At 51.2% G+C, this 20,910-nt stretch overlaps 6 protein-coding genes across 6 annotated transcripts; 4 read left to right on the forward strand and 2 right to left on the reverse strand.

Annotated features, from left to right (window-relative positions):
* The first annotated feature begins 1,636 nt into the window (after positions 1 to 1,636).
* Positions 1,637 to 3,007, forward strand: V8C40DRAFT_235402 (trypsin). The gene is made up of 3 exons (XM_083213850.1): positions 1,637 to 1,968; positions 2,047 to 2,246; positions 2,332 to 3,007. Exons 1-3 carry the CDS (start codon positions 1,711 to 1,713, stop codon positions 2,636 to 2,638), a joined length of 765 nt encoding a protein of 254 aa, XP_083076966.1. The 5' UTR covers positions 1,637 to 1,710; the 3' UTR covers positions 2,639 to 3,007.
* Positions 2,896 to 5,769, reverse strand: V8C40DRAFT_235405 (rab-GTPase-TBC domain-containing protein). The gene is made up of 6 exons (XM_083213851.1): positions 5,560 to 5,769; positions 5,385 to 5,502; positions 5,148 to 5,315; positions 4,545 to 5,092; positions 4,330 to 4,472; positions 2,896 to 4,269 (listed from the first exon to the last, which is right to left on the reverse strand). The coding sequence occupies exons 1-6, from the start codon at positions 5,580 to 5,582 to the stop codon at positions 3,065 to 3,067; spliced, it is 2,205 nt and encodes a 734-aa protein (XP_083076967.1). The 5' UTR covers positions 5,583 to 5,769; the 3' UTR covers positions 2,896 to 3,064.
* Positions 5,770 to 5,941: 172 nt separating this feature from the next.
* On the forward strand, positions 5,942 to 8,000 carry V8C40DRAFT_235407 (uncharacterized protein). Its single transcript, XM_083213852.1, has one exon. The coding sequence runs from the start codon at positions 6,116 to 6,118 to the stop codon at positions 7,883 to 7,885; it is 1,770 nt and encodes a 589-aa protein (XP_083076968.1). The 5' UTR covers positions 5,942 to 6,115; the 3' UTR covers positions 7,886 to 8,000.
* Positions 8,001 to 10,348: 2,348 nt separating this feature from the next.
* V8C40DRAFT_140053 (KH domain-containing protein) lies at positions 10,349 to 11,863 on the forward strand. The gene is made up of 3 exons (XM_083211186.1): positions 10,349 to 10,843; positions 10,894 to 11,468; positions 11,539 to 11,863. The coding sequence occupies exons 1-3, from the start codon at positions 10,444 to 10,446 to the stop codon at positions 11,674 to 11,676; spliced, it is 1,113 nt and encodes a 370-aa protein (XP_083076969.1). The 5' UTR covers positions 10,349 to 10,443; the 3' UTR covers positions 11,677 to 11,863.
* Positions 11,864 to 13,056: 1,193 nt separating this feature from the next.
* V8C40DRAFT_235411 (UDP-galactose transporter HUT1) lies at positions 13,057 to 14,957 on the forward strand. The gene is made up of 3 exons (XM_083213853.1): positions 13,057 to 13,539; positions 13,629 to 14,422; positions 14,495 to 14,957. The coding sequence occupies exons 1-3, from the start codon at positions 13,340 to 13,342 to the stop codon at positions 14,713 to 14,715; spliced, it is 1,215 nt and encodes a 404-aa protein (XP_083076970.1). The 5' UTR covers positions 13,057 to 13,339; the 3' UTR covers positions 14,716 to 14,957.
* Positions 14,958 to 15,610: 653 nt separating this feature from the next.
* Positions 15,611 to 18,508, reverse strand: V8C40DRAFT_140091 (dual specificity phosphatase). Its single transcript, XM_083211187.1, has one exon. It carries the CDS (start codon positions 18,256 to 18,258, stop codon positions 15,853 to 15,855), a length of 2,406 nt encoding a protein of 801 aa, XP_083076971.1. The 5' UTR covers positions 18,259 to 18,508; the 3' UTR covers positions 15,611 to 15,852.
* Between the last annotated feature and the right edge of the window lie 2,402 nt (positions 18,509 to 20,910).

The raw sequence follows: 20,910 nt of genomic DNA on the forward strand, positions 1-20,910 counted from the left end.
TGGTTCTCGTGCTGCGCGATTGCGCAATGCTCTGGCCAGGGGTTCGGTCAATGAGCCTTTGAGAAATATCTCTTGCCGAACTTTGGCTCTCTGATAGGTTCACGATGAAAATTTACGTGTAGTGTTTTTGTCGTTTTGTTTGTGTTATTCTTAGGCGTGTTTTATCCTCGGGCTGTATTATCGTCCTGTCTTTTTTTTTCTCCTTTGCCCACCTACTACGGGCTATTCTAAGCCAAAAAACAAAGGTGCGTAATCTTAATATTATGCTTCAATGGCATCATGTCACTAGCCCGAATGCCTTAGCGCCAGACAAACTCCATATCAGCTCAGACTTCATGCATCAACATGTAATAACTTAGAACTCCCACTCTAGACTACAGCAGTGCTAAGGCATCCAATTGGTTCGTCAATACTTGCTATGTATTGCTAAACAAGGCAATGCAAGGGACTTCTGAATGAACTCCTCTCCTTTTTATTCCCTTTTCAATCTCTTCATCTCTTTCTGTTTACCTATTTTTGCATCTTGAAGCCCATCCTTATCTTCATCATCTATTAGTTGCCTAATTAGGTGCCCACTACCGTAGCGTCCAGCCACTACCGTTGTAAATGTTCGGTACTTTCGAGCACTCAAACGCCATTCATTCTATTAGTATTAGGCTGCAAAGCTCCAGCGGCAAACGAACCAGGTAGGATTCACATGGCTTGGATTGATGCTCCTCTGCAGAGTCACCGGTACCGGTCCAGGCCACGACACGTACCTACAAGCCGCCCGTACTCGGTACTCCCATCCAGATCGGGTCGAGTTACCCCGCGCCGCCCAGCTTTGTTCCGACGCCCTTTTATTATCGTGAAGCTCTCATTATGCATGTGCTTTTGCCTCAAACTTCGGACGGGTCTTGGCGCCTCGATTCAGAAGGTCGCAAGGCGTGCGATGGCAGTTGCGACCCAAGATCGGGCTCGGAAGCAAGTGACGGATATGGCAGGCTGTTGAGCTTCGACACTGTCGGAGCCGGCCGGTCGCTTGTGATAATGGGCATTGGAGCTTGAGGCGCTTATCTCTCTCTCTTATACACCGGACGGAGGTGTTTCGGCTTCGTGTTTTGGTCGTGCCCCTATTAGCTGACGATAGGTTTTTCTATAGTATTTAGTTAATTTCAGTGTGATTGACTTAGTTTAGTTCTGTGTATAGCATTCTCATCATTGTGTGTCTAGCCTTGTTCTACTTGTGTCCAATCATCTATTTCTCATTCAGGTCTGTTCGGTCTGGCTCTTTGTCCACCATGCACGGCGTTGCATGGTCAGTCTCCAACCAATAGTATCTTTGACGTACAATGCCATCATCGTCGCCTTCTCTTTCTGGCCTCCTCTTCTCTCAGCCTGGATCTTTTGCGAGCCCAAGCCATAATCTCCCTTTAGGAAGGAGATGCTTCATGCGGTGCCATCACTTGGCCCTCGGTCTGCATTTGGGGAACCCATCTAACGTCGTAGCATTCGGCAGGGCTGGCTAAATCGGTCGTGTACTGTGCTTCATATGCATGTAATTTGTTATCATGGCTGCCTTGCATCCCAGACCTCTTGGGATTGTAAATATTATATATAGGAGACAGCTCGTCCTCGATTGAAGTTGGAGAATCATCACAGCTCACCACTTGAACTCCATCCAAAGCCCTCTTCTCTCTACATCAGAAGACCAAAGCTCCATCAATCGCAATGGCCCCCGTTTCCCAGGTTGTCTCAGCTCTTATGCTGCCCGCTCTCGCTCTGGGAGCTGCCATCGAGCCCCGTGGCGCTGATATCGTCGGAGGAACTGCCGCTGCTCTCGGCGAGTTCCCCTACATTGTCTCTCTGTCCACCCAGGGCTCTCACTTCTGCGGAGGTGTTTTGGTCAACGCCAACACCGTCATCACAGCTGCCCACTGCTCCGTCGACTTCTCTGCCTCGCAGGTCAAGGTCCGCGCCGGTACTCTTGTAAGTTGGCTCCTCCTCCTCTCTTGCCCTATCCCTAAAAGCGGATTGGCCTTGATACTAATTTTGTCTTCATTGCAGACCTGGGCTTCAGGCGGTACCCAAGTCGGTGTCTCCAGGATCATTGTGAACCCCTCCTACAACTCCCGTACCACCGACTTCGACGTTGCTGTCTGGAAGCTGGCCAGCTCCATCCCTGAGAGCTCCACCATCGGCTACGCCACCCTTCCCGCTGCCGGCTCTGACCCTGCTGCTGGCTCCATCGTCACCACCGCTGGCTGGTAAGCATTTCCCACATTCTGATATATAATCCATGCGAATCACCTGCCAATTGGTATGGAAACTCAATGCTAACTGATTCAACAGGGGCACCACCTCCGAGGGCAGCTCGTCTCTCCCCGCCAGACTCAACAAGGTTTCCGTCCCCGTCGTCTCTCGTGCCACCTGCCAGTCCGAGTACGGCAGGTCTGCTGTCACCACCAACATGTTCTGCGCCGCTCAGGCCCAGGGTGGCAAGGACTCTTGCCAGGGCGACAGCGGCGGCCCCATCGTTGATGCCAACGGCGTCCTCCAGGGTCTCGTTTCTTGGGGCAATGGCTGTGCTGAGCCCGGCTTCGCTGGTGTCTACAGCAGACTCGGCGCCCTTGTCAGCTTCGTCAATGCCAACCTCTAAACGCCTGTTTGGAAAGAAAGAAAAAAAAAACTAACAAAAAATCTCGTCAAAGCAGCAGAGATCCTGTTCTCTTCTTGATTGGTTAGGGGCTGAGAGTGTGGGCGACTTTGGGGTTCACAGCAATAGCCTGGGCCGAGTAGCTAGGAAATATAGGATTTGAATTCAAAAAAAAAAGCTTATCTCACTGAGAAGACAAGGCTCGTCGATTAAGGGGCGGTAGCACTGGCCGCTTTTATGCTTCCCAACAATATAATATACGATCATCTGGTCCACTCAGTAACAGTATCATTTCACTAAATGTACACGGTCTTTCAACTTATCTACGAGAGGAAAAGAAATAATTGGCTCATCATAAGCTTCATGGATCAAGATTATCTCGTAATATTGATAAATTGTATCATGAAGGAAATACATCATACTATCTCGTTATTTCCCCTTCGCTGGCGGGGTCGGCATAGGCTCCATCCCAAATATGTCGCCAGATCTAAGGGGGTCTCTTTCATCCAATTCTGCCGGTGCTTCTCCGAACAAGAATGCATTCTTTTCCCGGCTAGCATTGTTGTTGCGCCTTTTCTGTTGAGATGTAGGTGATTTGCCTATTGGAGGCGTTTGTGGCGGTCCGGACTCTTCCGGTTCTAGCATCCATGAGAATGAAGACTGTGCTATAGTCGATCTAGCAGGTATAGAGACAGCCACTGGAGTCTTGGGTTGGCCTTCACTCAGCACCTCCTCTTTCTTTGAATCATTGCTTGTAGCTTCTGCTGCATTAGAAAGTGGGTCCTGGATTTCTTCAGACTTCTTCATATCTCCCAGCTTTGAGTCTGCTTTCGAGAGATTCGGGCCAGACACATTCGTGCCAGATACGGGTGATAAAGGTTGGTTCTCTTTTTCAGGTGGTGGCGCTTTCTTGATTTCCTTGTCCTCTCTTTTCTCGGCCGCGAGTTGAGCTTCTTCAGAGGTAGGGGAGTCTGCGGTTGGGATGTCCATCGAGGCATCTTGCAGATATATTTGCACAAATTGGACTTTGGCTGCTGCAACTTCGATTATGTCAAGGCTTCGAGCCTTGTCTTCAAGATTGGACACGGAGAGCGCCCTCAGGCTCATGACAGTCTCCTCGAGTAAGCTTGCTAGTTGGTCGTTCCGTCTCTGCATAACAGCCAATGCCTTGGCAGCGCCATCGTCAGCCAGAACGACTCTCGGATACGGTGAAGAAAGGCCTTCGTTTAGGCCTTGCATATTTCGTTTTATTTCACCAACGGCGTCTCGTAACGCCTGGTTAATTCCCAGCTTTTCACTCTTCTCCAGCACGCCCTGGATCATATTTTCCACTCCACCCTGTTGTTGAAGAAATTTTGATGGCGAGCGGATTGGCGACCTCAGTCCAAAGCCCTTTTTGCGAATTGAATCGAGTCCAGGAAGGGGCGAGTTGATACGTTCAGCAGATTGGGTGGTCTTTTGGACATTGGGGAGTCTTCCTGAATACTTCTTGATCAGGGTTGCGCCTCCGGGGGCATTCATGTGATCCCGGAGATAGAGTGCATCATCGACGAATGTATGAGGTCCGTGCAACTGATCTGGTGGCGGGTACTTGAGAAGTAGTTGCAGGCAAACAGAATAATCAGATTCTAACACTGGATGAAATGGTCAGAATAACAAAGTGAGGGTTTTGTGAGCAAGGAAAAGATACTCACGTTGCCAGCGGATTCGCAGCAGCATAGCGCAACAAACGAGGTCTATAAGGTCTAACGAGGGATCGACGGCCAAAATTGTATCCCAAAGGACAAGAAATTGATTGAAAGGAAATTCTCGGCTGAATAAAAGTCGAATCCAGCGACTGGTAATTAGATTAGTATACAGGTAAGAACAAAAGGGGGGACTAGCATCGAAAAACAATCGTCTCACTCACATTAAAAATATTTGGGGAAGTATCTCTATACTTGTAAGATGCGCTGCCAGTTCTGGATCAATCTTCTGTAAGCAGACTTCGTGAATGAATTTGCTTCGCTCAACAATGGCGGAGCTTTGCTCGGGAAATCGAGATTGTGATGGACCGTCAGTCGGCGGGCTTGAGTTTGGCACATCTTTGACCTCGTAAAATGACTGAGCGTGCTCCATCAACTGAGAAAATAAGATAAAGGCATCGTGCTCGATGAATGACTGGTCGATGGTTTCGAGCATCAGCTCCTCGAGGCTATCCTCGTCATCGCTAGCGGTTGTCGATTCTCGATCTAAAGCATCCTGCTCGACAACGTGTAGTATAGGAGCCAGGAGTTCATGCATCCCCTGTCGATAGCCACCCCTGTCTGGATTCACCTTGCAATAGACAAAGAGGATATCCAGAATCATGCGCTGCATATAGTCTTCATGATAGTTTGCTTCATCCGGCAGCCTTTGGACGTCTTGCAAGATTTCTGCTCTGACAACTTCATCTTCGCGGACAGTGTTCCAAGGGGACTTGGAAGTATTAGATTCCATTGAGTCCATGTCTAGGCCGGAAGTTGTCACTCACTTTTGGGTCATCTGCCAAAGGGTCAATGGTGAGCTCCGTGAGAGCCTCAGGGTGGTTTATAAACTTGAGAAAATGGTCACGGCGTTCGCTATACGACTCTCTCTTCTCGCGGAGAGATTGAGACCAGCTTAGCTTGGTATTGTCGCCATCTTTGGACAGAAGAAAGACCTTTGCGTGGCAAGTCAGCGTCAGACCACCATCTCCAGACGCAGATGTCAGATACGTAAGCAGACTCACCTTCCAGCAGACAGAACGACAACCAGATAAGCAAGGGCTCGAGGGGCCGTTGTGGCGGACAGCATTCTGTAAATCCTCAACGCTTGCGCAGTGCGTCTGAGTTGCCTGCCATCTCGCTCTTCAGGGGCAGTCAGTTGGCAGACTTTGACATTTCATTGTGAGACATGACACTCACTGTGTCTCTGCAAGAGATCTCATCCTGATGAGGGTCCTGGCAAGTAAGACTAAGCGATCAAACTTATCGACATGGTACGCTCACTTCCAGCTCTGAGATGATTCTATTGCCGCATCGGGAATACCAGATAAAGGAATATTACGCAGTCCACGATATCTCACAGTCCAGTTGAAAGTGAGAAGATTGAGGGCTGTGAAAGTACGGCGCCATAGCCCCGCACCTGGCCAACGTGGATGTACAGGTACACGCATACTCGGCCGTCATAGATCGCTGTAGGCGAGTTGCTAGCGCGATATCCCGGCTCCGGCACCCTAATGCCGCGCCCCTAAAGGACCTGCAGTGGTGTTTTGCGCATAGGTTCTGCTACTTGCGCTGTCGAGCCGCGTCCTCCGCTTACTTAACTCCACGTCCATACGGCTACTCTCATCTCAAGCTCCTACAGACTGCTCGCATATATACAAGTAGAACTGTGTCCATCTCTGCAGCGATACCTAGACGCAGCTGTTTGTCTCTTATCATACAGTTACAAGGAGCATGCATCCTGAGATCTGCCAACATGTCGGCTGATTTGTTTGCCGAATTCAACAGCAATCCGCCACCTCCTCAACAACCACCAATTCCGCCAGCCGCAAGTCAGCAGAGCAAGCCCGCAAGGGACCCCTTTAGCTTTGGCTTCAACGATTTCACAACAGCAGCAGCTTCACCAGTTGAGAGATGGCCTCCCATTCAATCTCAGCCCAGCGGAGCTATCAATTGGGCTGCTGCGACACCAGCACCTCCGCAGACCGCACCAGCACCACAGGCGTTCGATGATGCTGATGACGATGGCTGGGGCGACTTTGAGACGGCAAAGCCTGCTCAGCCAGCATCTGTAATCAACAAGACTTCCGATCCGTTTGGGGCTTTTTCCGCCCCATCCAAGGAGCCAGAGACTAGAAATCGGCCATTCCGGGCTCCCTCCATCGATATCATGACCAATACCTTGGTTGACGTCCAAGCAAATAGGCCCAACAACGCTGGTCCGTCATGGAACTCAACGCCAAGCAATGCAAGGTTCTCTATGCCTTCAGCACCGACAGGTTCCAACGTGCTCTTCGATGCCGATGATTTTGAGCTCCAGGAACCGGATTTGGATGAGGATGATGATGAATTTGGTGATTTCGAAGCGGTGGCACCAACACCGATGAAGCCAAAGCAAAGCTCCGCACCCAAACCCGCACCTCCCTCCAACTCTGCGCCGTTGCTAGACCTGCTCTCTCTTGATGATCCTCCGCAGCAGCAGCCTGTTAAAAAGTTGGCTCATAAGCAACCTCCTCCCCAGCTCCTGGGTGCACTGAGCTTTGGGGCAGCATCGACACTTCCTAACCCACCAAAGTCGCCATCATTTCAGGAGCGGAATCCCTTCCCAGATCTTGGAATCAAGACAAGTGTACCAACGGATGATGCTGTCAAGAAAACGCGTGATGCCCCGAAGTCAGCGACACCAGTGACTGCATGGCCAACAACCAAACATAAAGCAAAGCCATCCATCGCCAAGGCGTTCGATGACGATTGGGACGCATGGGATGATACGGCTAGCGGACCCGGCAATAAGAAAGATGTTACTCAAGTCATTCCTCAGTCCGAGAATTGGGATTGGGACGCTGGCGATGGCGGTGAATCTAAAGCCATAAAAGCAAACGACGATGACCCTCCCCCAACCAATGTTCCACCACCGTCCGTCATCTTGTCTGCCTTTCCCAATCTCTTCAGTTCAGCAAATGCCTTTTTCAAGCCAATGTCTGGTCATAGTGCCTCCATCAAGCAGCAGGTTCTTTCTAACCCCAAGGCCATCCACTTTCTCCAGGGTTACATTCTCCTTGCCACGACTGCTGCTAGAGTAATAGCTGGTCGCAAGCATAGGTGGCACAGGGACAAGATTCTGGCCAAAAGCATGTCCATCTCGGCCGCTGGTAGCAAGGGTATGAAGCTTGCGGGTGTCGACAAAACCCAGTCAGCTCGAGAAGACAGAGAGGCAGCGGATGTGGTAGCTGTGTGGCGCGAATACGTGGGACGCCTACGATCTGCCGTGGCAGCTGCCAACACTGAGGGTAAGCTCAATCTTAAGGTGCCTGAACTGAGCGAGAACATGCTGGTCCAAACTGCAAAGATGGTGCCAACAGGGCCTAAACCATGTATAATATGCGGACTGAAGAGGGAAGAGAGGATATCAAAAGTTGATTACGACATAGAGGACAGCTTCGGGGAGTGGTGGGTTGAGCACTGGGGCCACAGAGCCTGTAAGAACTTTTGGATAGAACACGAGCAGAAATTACGACAGCGTTGACGGATGAGATATGCGGTAGGAATTCGCTATTCATCATATTTAGATAGAATTGTGCAGCATAATATTGATAGCATTTACATAGTAGAAACAAGAAGATGAAAGGATACATTAGCCGTGTCTGATTATCTGTAATGTACCATTCGTGTTCAAAGCCTTACAATGCCCGCCAATTGATATCGAGGCATCTCCGGAAATTGCGGATTAGGTGTCTTCACCGGCATCGTCCCATTGTGATGTGATGGGACAGGGGACCGAGTCCAATCATTACAACGCAACGTTGGCCATTTGGAATTGAGCGGAAGAAGCCCTAATGAGCAGCATTAAAATATCACCCCCCGCCTTCGGTAAGGCATCAGAATGCACAAGCGTTCAGCAGTCGAGAGCTATTGGCGGCATAGCAAACAGCAGCTCCCACCGCAGTCACCGCTTTCTGGCTTGCACATGTCCTCAATAATTTTCAATATCTAAATGGCATTATTCCAGCTTGGAGGTATTCTACAAACCCTGATGATTCCAATCAAAATATCCAAGGCAAACTCTCCAGACGGAAGCAAGTCACAGTGTCATCGTCTCTTCGAATGTGCGCTCGCCCATATCCACTCCAAGACTCGACAGCAGGCGTAGAGTAGAGTTTGCTGCACTGCAAACACCCTCCAGCGAAACGATTGGTGTAGGTGTAGGTGTACATGTAGGCTCTGCAGCTGTGAATGGTGGCTTATACGGCATGAAGGGGAGTAGCTGAATAGGTCTTGACGCTGATTGCCCATAAGAAAGAAGGGCAGGGGTTGGGTGCGCCGCTATCAACTAGGCTTGCTGCAGTGAGCGCAGTGCATGAAAGTCAAGGGAGGGAAACCGGGATCTCGTTGAATATCAATTTAGTAACTTGTGTCACACCGGTAACCCGAAAAAGTATCTCTGTGCCGCCTTCTAACGAGGGCATTTGACAAAGTTGTAGGGTGGGTGAATTGAGTCTATACGAGTAGGTATCCGCACGTGTTTATGTACTCAAAAGGGACTCGGACATAATAAAGGCGGTCGTGGTTCAAATTGCGTTCCATTGGTAATTGCGATAACCGCGAATGGCATGCATGCACCCGCTTTCCTCCACGGATATTAATGATGGTGTTTAAAAACTCCCATGTGAAAACGCATGTACTGTACGAGTATGTACAGCAGAACACGGATATGCCAAAATCTGGGGGCGCATTCTCACTCCATTTCCGCTTTAGGCAAGCGGACCTAGAGACCTCGCTGAGAAAAGCTGGATCGCGTGGCAGACGATACCAGAAAAGGACCCTGGCATAACCTTCCTGGCAGCATGCACGCCGGCAAGAACCAAGGTACAGGATAGGTAGTGCCAGGTACTCGCACTGCCTTTTCCAACACCTCCCCGGTCCACCTGGCGGCAACAATAAAGGGCACCTTGACAAGACAAGACAAGAGAAGCTCACGCACAAAGTACCCTGCCTGCAAAATACTGCACGCCTGTACATGCCTCCATCGTGCTGTATGTATCAGATCAGAGCATGGCCGTTCCTGGCACACCGTTCGTCTCCGATTTTTTCGTTCTGGCTTCCAAGTTCCCATTCCTTTCCGATTCGAGGTTTAGCAGGTCCAAACGCTCCAGCGCACTGGGCTCGCTAGCCTAGTGGCCACGGCAGTGACAGCTGCAGCGGCGACGGCGCCTACATACAGTACAGTACAGCCTACTAGGTAGCTAGCGGTCGCCGTGCTTGTGCTTGTGCTTGCTGTGTGCTTGTTTTCCCATGCGTCCGGCGCTTTCTCCCTCCTTCACCTCTGCTCCCCACCTGACTTTCTTCTCGGCTCCCCCTCCAGAGCTCTCTCTCACCTTGCCTCCAATCTCAATCCCCGTCTCTCTTCTCTCTCTTCCTCTCTCACATCTCCCCATCTCTTCCCGCCTTCTACCCTTTTCTCGCACTCTCGCCCCCCGACGAATTTCTCTCCCAACCTCCATCTTCCGACTCCTCTTGCGCACTTCCTTGCCCTTCGAGACCGGACCTTGTCGCGTTTCTCACTGCGCCTTCGCACTCTTACGCCCACTCGCCTCTCGACCCCGCCAAATCCCTGCCAACACCACACACAAAAAAAAGAGTCTGGCAAACGCATTCGACGTCTTGTCAACTTTTTACGGCCGCCTCGTTCCCAGTCATCCTCTCGACGTTCGCGCAACTTCCAGCTTCTCGAAAACTACTCGGTAAGTGCATCATTGCTCTCGCAGCCTTTGTTTGGTGATGACCCTCGGCCGCATTTCAAATCCGCTGCCGATGCGGCTGTCCCGCATCCCGCCGTCAACAGGCCGCCAACGTAGTCGACGCAGGTTGCGTCACAGATGGCCCAGCTATGCGCGCGCCGCCTTGCGCGACCTACGCGGAGCCTTGAGCAGCTCTATCTTCAACCTAAATTTATCGTGAGCTTTGGAACTGACATCTACCAGTTAGTTTTGAGAGCAGTTCCTGATTCTCTACCTTGATATCAAAACTTCCGTCGCATCCACCTCTCTCCACTACCTTCTTCACCATTACCGCTACTCAACAATCATGTCGGCTTCTCAAGATATGCTTTCGTCCAATGGCGGCGACATCGTGGATTCTTTGGACCAGCTGAAGATGGACGAGCGACTTGGCCCCGACGGCGAGCTCGCCCCTAAGACGGACGAAGAATATGCCCAGGCTCAGCTGACTTTGCGTGCCATTGTTTCCTCCAAGGAAGCTGGTGTTATCATTGGAAAGGGCGGCAAGAATGTTGCTGACCTCCGTGACGAAACTGGCGTAAAAGCCGGTGTTAGCAAGGTCGTCCAAGGCGTTCACGATCGTGTCCTCACCATCACTGGTGGCTGTGATGCCATCTCTCGGGCCTACGCCATCGTTGCCCGGGCTCTTCTCGAGGGCGCACCCGCTGTCGGCATGGGCGGCGTCATCCAAAGCAACGGCACTCACCGTATGTACTCATTCTCTTGACAATCATTACACATGTTAACGTGAGGATAGCTATCAAACTACTCATCTCCCACAACCAAATGGGCACCATTATCGGTCGACAAGGTCTCAAGATTAAGCATATCCAGGATGTTTCCGGCGTTCGCATGGTTGCGCAAAAAGAAATGCTGCCTCAGTCAACCGAGCGTATTGTCGAGGTTCAGGGCACCCCCGAAGGCATCCAGCGAGCCATCTGGGAGATTTCCAAGTGCTTGGTTGATGACTGGCAGCGGGGCACCGGCACTGTGCTTTACAACCCTGTCGTCCGAACCCAACCCTCCGGCTCTGGAAGCCTGGGTGGCACTGGCTATGGCAACGGCGGCAGTCGGGGTGACTACGGAAGCCCTCGCGTGATGCGCACCGGAAATGGGGCCGACTTTAGCAACGGAGGCTCAAGACCGTTCAGCCGTCGCTCAGACTCCGACGCTGCGAACCGTGGCCCTCCGACTCACGACGAGAATGGCGAGGAAATCCAGACTCAGAACATTAGCATCCCCGCCGACATGGTTGGATGCATCATTGGCCGTGGCGGCAGCAAGATTAGCGACATTCGCAAGACTTCCGGAGCTCGCATTTCTATTGCCAAGGTAAGCCTCGATGATTCGTGCCCAAGTCTTGGTTCTTCCATCATGACACTCAAAACTAACCATGTTCTAGGCCCCTCATGATGAGACTGGTGAGCGCATGTTCACCATTATGGGCACTGCCAAGGCCAATGAGTCTGCACTTTTCTTGCTCTACGAGAACCTGGAGGCTGAAAAGATGCGTCGCAGTCAGATGCAAGACCAAGAGTAAACCAAGGACTCTCTAATAATGAGCACACTGGCTGTTGCTTCATGTTTCTCGTACCACTTGTGAATGAGCTGTATTTGGGCTGGATTTGGCGGATTTAAGGGCGTCCAGATCTGGTTTGCCGCAAGGCTCCTCTTTCCCCCGCTGGAACAGGGACAGGATTTTTGATGATTATGGTCCATCACCAAAAGCATTCAACGCAGCCATCGTCCTGTTTTCCGTTGCGATTCCCCTCTTGTCCCCTTTCGTTTCCCACTTTCCCCTTTTCCTTTCTTGTTACCTTCTAGTTATGCTTTCTCACGTGTCATTTTTATCCCCACTGGCCCGCCATCAGAACGATTCTATCTCTACTACGTGAGTTGATTCTCGCACCGACCATGAGGCCACTACACACTTTTGCTACAGCCTCTCAGCTTCCTCCGAAGATGACGACTACGCGAGCAGGGCTCATTCGGCGTCTGCAATTCGATACGATACGAATTCATCAATTTCCTTACCACCTCAACCTTCCGACTCGCACGCCTTTGCTTTCCTCCCCCAACCACGAAGCTGTGGCCGCACCTGTCTGCCATAAAACTGACATTACTCTTATCCCACGCCTCCTTCCGAGATTAATGGAATCAAGACATTGATACAGCACGAGTCGAGTTTGCAGCTTGGGACGACCAGTGCCGCCTGTGCGCATTGTGACCTCGCTCTTCCGCGACCACTCTTATCATGATCACTCTCTCAACTCTTTGCTCCGCGATCCTTGTGTCATCTTTACTCCGGCAAAACAAAACAAATCTTACCTTACCAACCAAAATCACGCCAACCCTCTTACTTTAACCCTCGCTACGCGACGATCGATATGTAAACATGGCGTTAACAGACATATCGTCTTCCACTCATGGCCTCTATCCTCGCCGCTGTTGTCTCTGACAGTGGATGACGACTCTCTCTTTCTCTCTTTTTTTCAAGCAGGAATCAGGCAAATACCCCGTAGCATGCACGAAAGGCATGTTATGCGCATGAAACAGATCTGGGATTGGGGATGTCTAGATAACAGTGCATCTAGTCAGTCGTTGAGCAAGAGACTGAAATATATTTGGACGCATGTTAAATTGCCTGTGACCCTTTTTTGGTGATCCATCTGTGTTGTTCGTATCATGATTAATTCGTACTACTATATCCCATCCCTCTGAAGGTATTATCCAGTAACATCCATATCATTCGTCGCGAATCGTTCATACCTACTGTAGTAGCGTTGGCGGTACGAAAGTACAAACAACGCGCCTCCGGAAAACTCTAACCAGAACGGGAAAGTTGCCTTCCGGTAAGCGGCAGGTGGCCCCCACCAGCCTCAGGGTCCTTCCTTCCCCAGACGTCAGAGCGCCGCCATGGCTGCGAGATGATGCCAACTTGTCAACTTTCAATTTTTTGTTGCAACACTCACTTGGCTTGCATATTTATTCGGCACAATTGACGTCTTCAGTCCCTCTTTTCTTATTCTCTCCCTTTCGTGCTTCTTTTTTCCGCTGTTGCATCGCATTCCACATCTTTTATCCCTTCTCTACGCAATTGCCATTGCCGCTATTTTCTCTCTACCGATATCGATCTCGCAATCGCGATCGCAAAACTGTTCCCGTTGCGCACATCGGCGACGCGCTTCCCCGACTCTTGAACCATGGCGCGCACAAAGCAGGCGGCCGTGAAACGCGAGTCGTCGTCCGAATTCTTCAACAAGCAGTCTGCGGAGTGGGAGGATGTCAATGGAAAGGAGTCCAAGGCGACGAATGGGCACGCGGCGAAGTCATCGAAGCCCGCGCAGGGCGAGGCGGGCCTGGTGCAGCTTGTGACTGCGGTGGCCGGCATCTACGCTTCATTGTAAGTTTTGAGCTTCTATCTGTGAGAAATTGATATCGCAGTTTCTTCTCTTTGAGTAGTCTTGCTAACATGCGCGCGCGCGCAAAAAGTTTGACCTGGGCGTTCCTTCAGGAGAAGTTGACGACCAAGGCGTACGGCCCGGCCGACGCACCAGAGGTCTGGCACTTCCCCGTCTTCCTCAACACGATCCAGTCGCTCTTCGCTGCCGCCGTCGGCTTCGTCTATCTCTTGGCCTCGACCCCGAAAGGCGCTGCCGTGCCGCCCATCTTCCCGTCGCGCCGCATCCTCGGCCCGCTCGCGCTCGTCGCAGTCACCAACAGCCTGGCCAGTCCCTTTGGCTACGCCAGCCTTGCGCACATCGACTACATCACCTTCTTGCTGTCCAAGAGCTGCAAGCTCCTCCCCGTCATGTTCCTCCACATTACAATCTTCCGGAAGCGCTATCCCATCTACAAGTACCTGGTCGTGGCCGCCGTGACGCTCGGCGTTGCCGTCTTCACCCTCCACTCTGGACGCAAGCACAAGAAGTCCACCCGATCGGAGGAGGCAAACGTCTCTTGGGGTTTGCTGCTGCTGGGCATCAACCTCCTCTTTGATGGCCTCACCAACAGCACCCAGGATTACATCTTTCAGACGTTTCGCCCGTTTAGCGGACCGCAGATGATGTGCGCCAACAACATCATGAGCACCGTCGTTACGTCTCTTTACCTCCTCGGCAGCCCTGCGCTCGTCTCTACTGGTATTGGAGAGTGGCTCGGAATGGACGTCGCTGGTAGCGCTGGCGAGTTGAATGCGGCCATTGAATTCATGACCAAGTATCCCGCTGTGTGGAAGGACGTTTTGGGCTTTGCAGCGTGTGGTGCCCTGGGCCAAGTCTTCATCTGTACGTCTACTACCAAAAAAAAAACCCCCAATTGCAAGAAATTCCCGTACTGACAATCTTTCTTCCATTTAGTCTACACACTCTCTACCTTCTCATCTGTCTTGCTGGTCACCGTCACCGTGACACGCAAGATGTTCACCATGATTCTTTCTGTCGTCGCCTTTGGCCACCGTCTAACACAGATGCAGTGGCTCGGAGTCACCCTCGTCTTTGGCGGCATCGGTGTTGAGGCTGCCATTGCTAGGAAGGAAAAGATGGCCAAGGAGGCCGCTAAGGCGAAGAAATCGTCATAAACTAAAAGGCCGTGATAGATTCAGATTTTTGCTCTTTTTTCAAAAAGTACATATATATATACGCATTGGGAAACATCATCCAGTGGGATGGCCACGTACATATACATATAGCCTCTCGACGATTGGATAGTTTGTTTCATTTTATATGGCGTTTGCTGGGAACCTCTAGAACAGCCCTGATATATGACAGGGGCTTGATAGAAAATAGAAAGAAAATAAATGTCACCAAATGCAAAGAGAGCAGTAACACGTAAGGGGGAATAGGTGTTTTAATTTAAATTCTGTTTAAGGGTTTCTTTTTCTTAACCTCTTTCTTCTCTTCCTTCTCCTCACACATTTTACCCTCCCTCTCCTCTCATCGTGGTATCTTTCTGTTTCGTCTCTTCAAATTCGTCGAGGCTTGACGGCCCTCCACTGAAGACCTGCTTCCGACGTCGTCCCGCCTCTAGAGTCCCCTTGACTTTCCTTAATGTATACCAAATACCGAGGGTTGATAAAAAAAAACAAAACGTATGCCGACAAAAAAACCAATTACTCCCCTCCACGTTCCCAAGTTTTGCTGTTATCCAACAGCCTATCCTTGTAAAAGCAAAATAAAGAAAAAAGCGAGCGAGTATATAAACACAAGAAAAGAGCAAATATGATAAGTACATGGGGAAATAGAACAAGTTTAGTGATATGTGCTAGAGGCTGTTAATTTTAAGTTTCCTTTCCCTGTCTCTTTTTTCCTCTTTGGGAGTGAATGCTTCCCTTTGAGCTTCATAGACCGGCTAGTAACAGAATGAACCGGGAAGAGGGTAAAAGAAGTAGGACGCCGAGAAGGAGCAAGTGGCTGAAGCTCACGAAATGCTGGCTAATGGGTTCGCACGAGCCAGGTAAATCATGGACGCTCCTACTGCTAAGGCGCGTAGTTGATCAATCGATAGTTTTGTTGTACACCGTTGAACGCCTGAAAATGCCATACAAACCCACAGAAGTGAGTGGGAGAGCCGACAGCCAACACCTTAGATGGATCGTATTTTAAGCGGAGAACCCAGGCTTCACCTTTTTCCTTCTAAAACAATATATTTTGTATCAAAATAATCGTGATTGATATGATGCTAAAGAAAAGATGTCATAAGAGCATGGTGAAGCTTATTATAGGATATCATCAATGGAGCGAATAATCGATGCTTCACCCTTGGTAGGCGGGCTTCGCGGATCCATTTGAGTCGGCGTACCGAACGAGAAGAACGACTCTCGGCCAAAAGTTGTCTTTCGTGGGGAAAACAAGTTTGAGGCAATCTCCTGTCGCTCGATGAATCTCATTCCAGCAATGGACGGAAAGCCACCCATCGGATTGTTCGTCATCTCTTCGTCCTTGGGAGACATTAAGACATCTTCGGGGAAAATGGCCGAAAAGTGAACAGCTCTTTCGCCAGGGGTTGCCAGGGGAACCGAAGACGAATAGTCCCGAAGCCCAAGAGTCGAGTAGGATGCTGTCGACTTCAGTCTGTGGCCGCCCATGGGGCCCAAATTTGACTTTGACCTTCCTTGAGCTGACTTGGGCCGCAGAGGAGGAGCCTGGAGCTTGAAAGGCGAGGGAGAGGGCGGCGGAAGAAAATCCATTCTTGTCTGTCGTGGGCTAGGCTCTGGCTCCCTGATTACAGGTTCCATCTGCTTCGCCTTCTTCTGTTCCGGCTCCATATGCTCCGGCTCAGATTTCTCAAAGCTGTCTCTCCACGAGAATGTCAGGGGCGCCGAAGCAGGTCCAGGAGAAATGGTCTGCGGGTCATCCGAGTTGACTGGCAGGATGTTAAGAGGAGTTTTGATCTCGCTTCCCTGCCTGCTGCCATTCTCTGCTGGTAGAGGCGCGGTGTGAGGCTCTTTGGAAGACAGTTCGATGGCATCGGCGGATAGGGTCAGTCTATGCTTAGATGGACTCCTTCCAGTTCGAGGTCGATAGGGCCCAGAGCCTGGTGACTTCTTCTTGGATAGCTCCTTTTGGAAATCCTGCAGTGAATACATAAGCTTCATGTTAGGGCTAATCCAACGGCTCTTGGCCTGGGCTGCGTGATACGCGTCGTTGACACTAAATTCAGGATTCTGATACAGGCCATAGGCAATGATGAGACTGGCCGAACGGCTAGCTCCCTGTTGGCAGTGGACGAGCACCTTCTTGCCCTCCTTGGTGCGATTCTCAATTGTCTCGCAGAGGCGCATAAGATCAGGTGCGATATCGGTATTGTGGTCCCATGGTATGTGAATGTACTCTGGCATATTGAGGGGATTTGCCTTTGGCGTTGTGGGTGTATCTGTATCCATAGCACCGTCATCGGAAGGCTGGAATTCCCATGCGGTAGAAAAGCTAGAGTTTGACACAGCCGTGTCCGGGATGGGGCTTAGGTTGGACGAAATGCCTTTGCCTCGAGAAGAAGGACCGTGCAATGAAGGCTTAGCCGGCTCTTGCTTGGCTTCGAAGGGGTTGCGGACTTCGTGAGCAACGTTGATGACGACATCAAATCGAGATGCTTCTTCTGCGGTAGGCTCGAGATATAGATAGACATTATCGCCATAAATGGCAATCGGCCCATCGGGATACCCTGGCGTTTTTTGGTCTTCATTGTTTTCATTCTCACGGAAGGGTTCGTCAAAGTCATTTCGAGATGCAAGCTGCGTCTTGATGGGGGTGTTGTTCTCTTCTTCCATGATTGCCGCATCAAATGTCAAGTTCATGCTGGATTTCATGGGGCGCAAAAACTCTGACAATCCCGACTCGTTGCGCTCCAACACCTTGGGAAAGGTCATTCCTCCAGCCGGCCCAAACGTGGATGTCTTCAAAGAGGAGGACTGGATGGCCGGCGATGAGGTGGAATGCTTAAGCGCGCGGCGCTGCAGGATCGGGGGCATGCCGGGCGATGCCGGCACTTCCAATGAAGTCTGTTTGATCAAATCTGAGGCATTGGTTTTGAGGCTGAGAAGGCTAGGTTTCCTCTTCATGGCGGGAATCGCGGGCTTGATGAAGGATGGAGAGCAAGGTTCTGACACCATGGTCTTGGACGAGGCCGCCGCTGTGGGTGGCTGGATTGAGAGATTCTTCATGTTCCTTGGCTTTCTCGGCGCTGGAGATGTCATGGGCCGCTCCAATGCGCTGGCTTCCGAAATGCTGAGAAGAGAAACCGGGTTTGACGGGCCACTAAAGCTTGACGAGTGGTGAAAGTTGGTGAGCGGGAGCAGGTTAAGTGGAGAATCCGGCGATGACGATGGCGACGGATCTGAAAGAGGCGAAGAGTCTGTGGTGGAAAGCGTAGTGGTGGGAGAGGAGTCGTCGGATTCCGAGGTCTGGGTCGAAGTGCTGTCGCGGTGCTTGTGACTTTGGTCCGGAGCAAGACAAGCCTGGAGGCTAGTCTGCGGAGAGGGAGTTTTAGATGCCACGTCCAGAAACTTTGATCCCACAACTGTGAAAGTATCGCGGTCGGCCATGGTCTCAGATTCAAGGTCGAAGACAGACTCAAAGGTCGGTATCTGATCCTGGTATACCTGACGCGCGGCGGCTGATGGCATGGTTCCGAACAAAAGCTGCCCTTTTTGATTGTTTCAAAGACTCGGGTCTCTCGCGCCCATGAACCCCAATACTTGACACGTGCGTTGTTGCGTGGCTGTGTCGACTAAAACAAAGGATTGAATATTAGAGTGAAAAGTTGAGTTGGCTCGCCGAAGATTATACTGTTTGTAAGAAAAGAAACGACGAAAAAAGTTGAGCGGGAGAGCGAGTGTTGAATAGACGATTCGAAAGAACGAATGGGCGAACTGCAAAAGAGAAGAAAATTCAAGAAAGTAATCAATGGACAGCACAGCTGAATCCGGTTGTTGGCAGTTCGCGATACAAAAGCACGACCAAGTGGTCGGGATTATGGCCCGTGAGGCGTCGTAACAGAAGCGACGGACGCAAGCAGCTGGAGGCGGCCGTGAAGCGTTCGCGGGCTGTTTGTGCGGGCAAATAAAGTCGGGGGAGGGCCAAAGGAAAAAGAGACGAAGAAAGAAACAGCGTCTGATCGTCGACGGCTAGGACAATGAGGCGTGCGAGGTCCAAATCGAGTCGAAAAGGGAGCTGGAAGGAATGGTATACCAAAAAATCGAGGTGAAACAAGAACGGCGCCTAATTAGCGGACGGCCACATGCAGGTGGAGGGACGGGATAGCCGCTGGAGCAAAGAAGAAAGAGGAAGGGAGAAGGGAGAAAGGAGAAGTGAGAACAAGGCAGCGCCGAGGTTGCAGATGCCGGATCCTGCGCGAGGGCGAGCGGGAAAAGGGAGGGCTGCTGGATGTTGCGAGAATGAAGTGAAGGGGAAAAAAAACAATGGAAGAACAAGACAGCAAGAATTGGATGGAGTTGGCGTGACGGTGTTTGAGAGGCTCGCCAACAAGCAAACGGCGGCTGGGGGCAGACTGACTACCTGGAAGGGGGGCAGCTGCAGGCGAAGCAGCGCTACCAAGTGCTAAGTGCGCCTGCTATCGACGCTAGGTGGCCCCAGGTAGCGGTGACCTGGTCCGGCGTCCAGGGCAGGGCTCCCGGCCGCTCAGCCACCACGGCAACGGGGTGAGACCAAGTACAGGGTACCTGCGTGTGGAGGACGTCGCTACCAGCAGGACCCCGATTTAGTTGCTTGATGACCGCCATGGGTCGGTCAGGCAGGTCAGTCAGGTTGGATTTTTTTTTTTTTTTACCAATCCATCCAATCCAATCCATCCCGCTGGCATTGACATCCATTCAATTACAGTACCTGCACCAGTTCCGGCCATGGGCGAGTGCTAAAAGTAGATACACGCTAGGTACCGATGCATGTCCTGTACCTCATCTGCGCGCACCGCACCCGCATCCCGCCTTTCGCCTCCCCACGCAGCCGCCCGAACAGCAGCAATTCATCCATGGAACAGGACAGAACCTTGAAGTAGAAAAAAACCTGCTGAGCACCGCTGCTGCTGCACGGCACCGCTCGTCCAACCAACCACGCAGGCAGAAGCTGTCCCCAAGTCTCCGCGTAGGGGTCAATTGGACCTGGAAAGCGTAAAGGCGCAAAAGCACCGCAGCAGGGAAGCCCCCACCTCCTCGTTTCGAGTGGTTGAGCGGAGAGCAGGGATGCGTGCGAAACAGCGCCTAGGCTAAATATAGCCCTGCCCAGCCCGCCAGGCGCCTATGGCCGGCCAATCACAGGCCCGTGCCCAAATTGTCGTGCAGAGCGACTTCTTAAATTTAGCCCTCGTGTGGGGCCCGTCGTGTCCGTCCGCAGCAGGCCAGAAATTTTCAGAAGGCACCTGCCTGCCGGGGGCTCTTGCGCGCTTCGAGCTGCACTGTCCGCATCGTATTACTGGCTTTTCTATTTATTTCGTGTGGTATTTCTTATTTTGCTTCTCTATTTTTTTTCGTTCTTTGTTCTGTTTGCTTATTGATTCGGGCGTCCGGACCCTCAACTCCGAAGCGTGTCCTCCGTCTGATGGCCGCCACTTACCCCCAGGTACCGCGACGCTGGTTCCCGGAGAACGGAGACGGTGACTCCGTATGGCAAACGACTGCGGACACGGAGCGCCAATAGTTTCAGCAAGTGCAACCATGGTAGCTGAGGGGGCAAGAACATCATGTCATATCTGGCCTCCGTCTCGTACGGATGATGACCTCATCTGGTCGACGTGAACAAAGCTTCGAAACTCTTACTGTCCGGGCCTGGTTGAGGGGGGGCTGGCATCTATCTGGTCGTGATAAGCAAAGTTTGCTGCACGTCTGCCCAGATTAACTAACATGCATACGAGCCTGTTCAAGCACCAGGTTCGTACATCAGTACGGAGCACAGTATGCATATACTCGTATCTCACTCATCCTGGTAGGCGGAAAGATCCATGGATGGCCGTCTTCTTTTTTTATAATTCCTTGACTACGACTACTCCGTACGTATACTGTCCTCAAATGTTCATGGCGCCAATACAACATCAGATGCGTTTACGACTGCAGGCTTGGAACTAGTACCTGTATTACTCCGTACTCCGTAACACTGGTTATTCCGCATCATCATGATTGGCACAATATCTCCTTTATATCCATTCTCTCTCTCCTTTTGGGCCTCTCTGCTTTCTCACTCAGCATCCAAACGAAGCCATTGCAAGACTAGCAGCCACGCTGACGAGACTAAGACACATCACCTATAAATAGACGTATAAAATG

This window comes from Trichoderma camerunense (assembly GCF_050948025.1).
Source record: "Trichoderma camerunense strain CBS 138272 chromosome Unknown V8C40scaffold_3, whole genome shotgun sequence".
Lineage (NCBI taxonomy): Eukaryota > Fungi > Ascomycota > Sordariomycetes > Hypocreales > Hypocreaceae > Trichoderma > Trichoderma camerunense.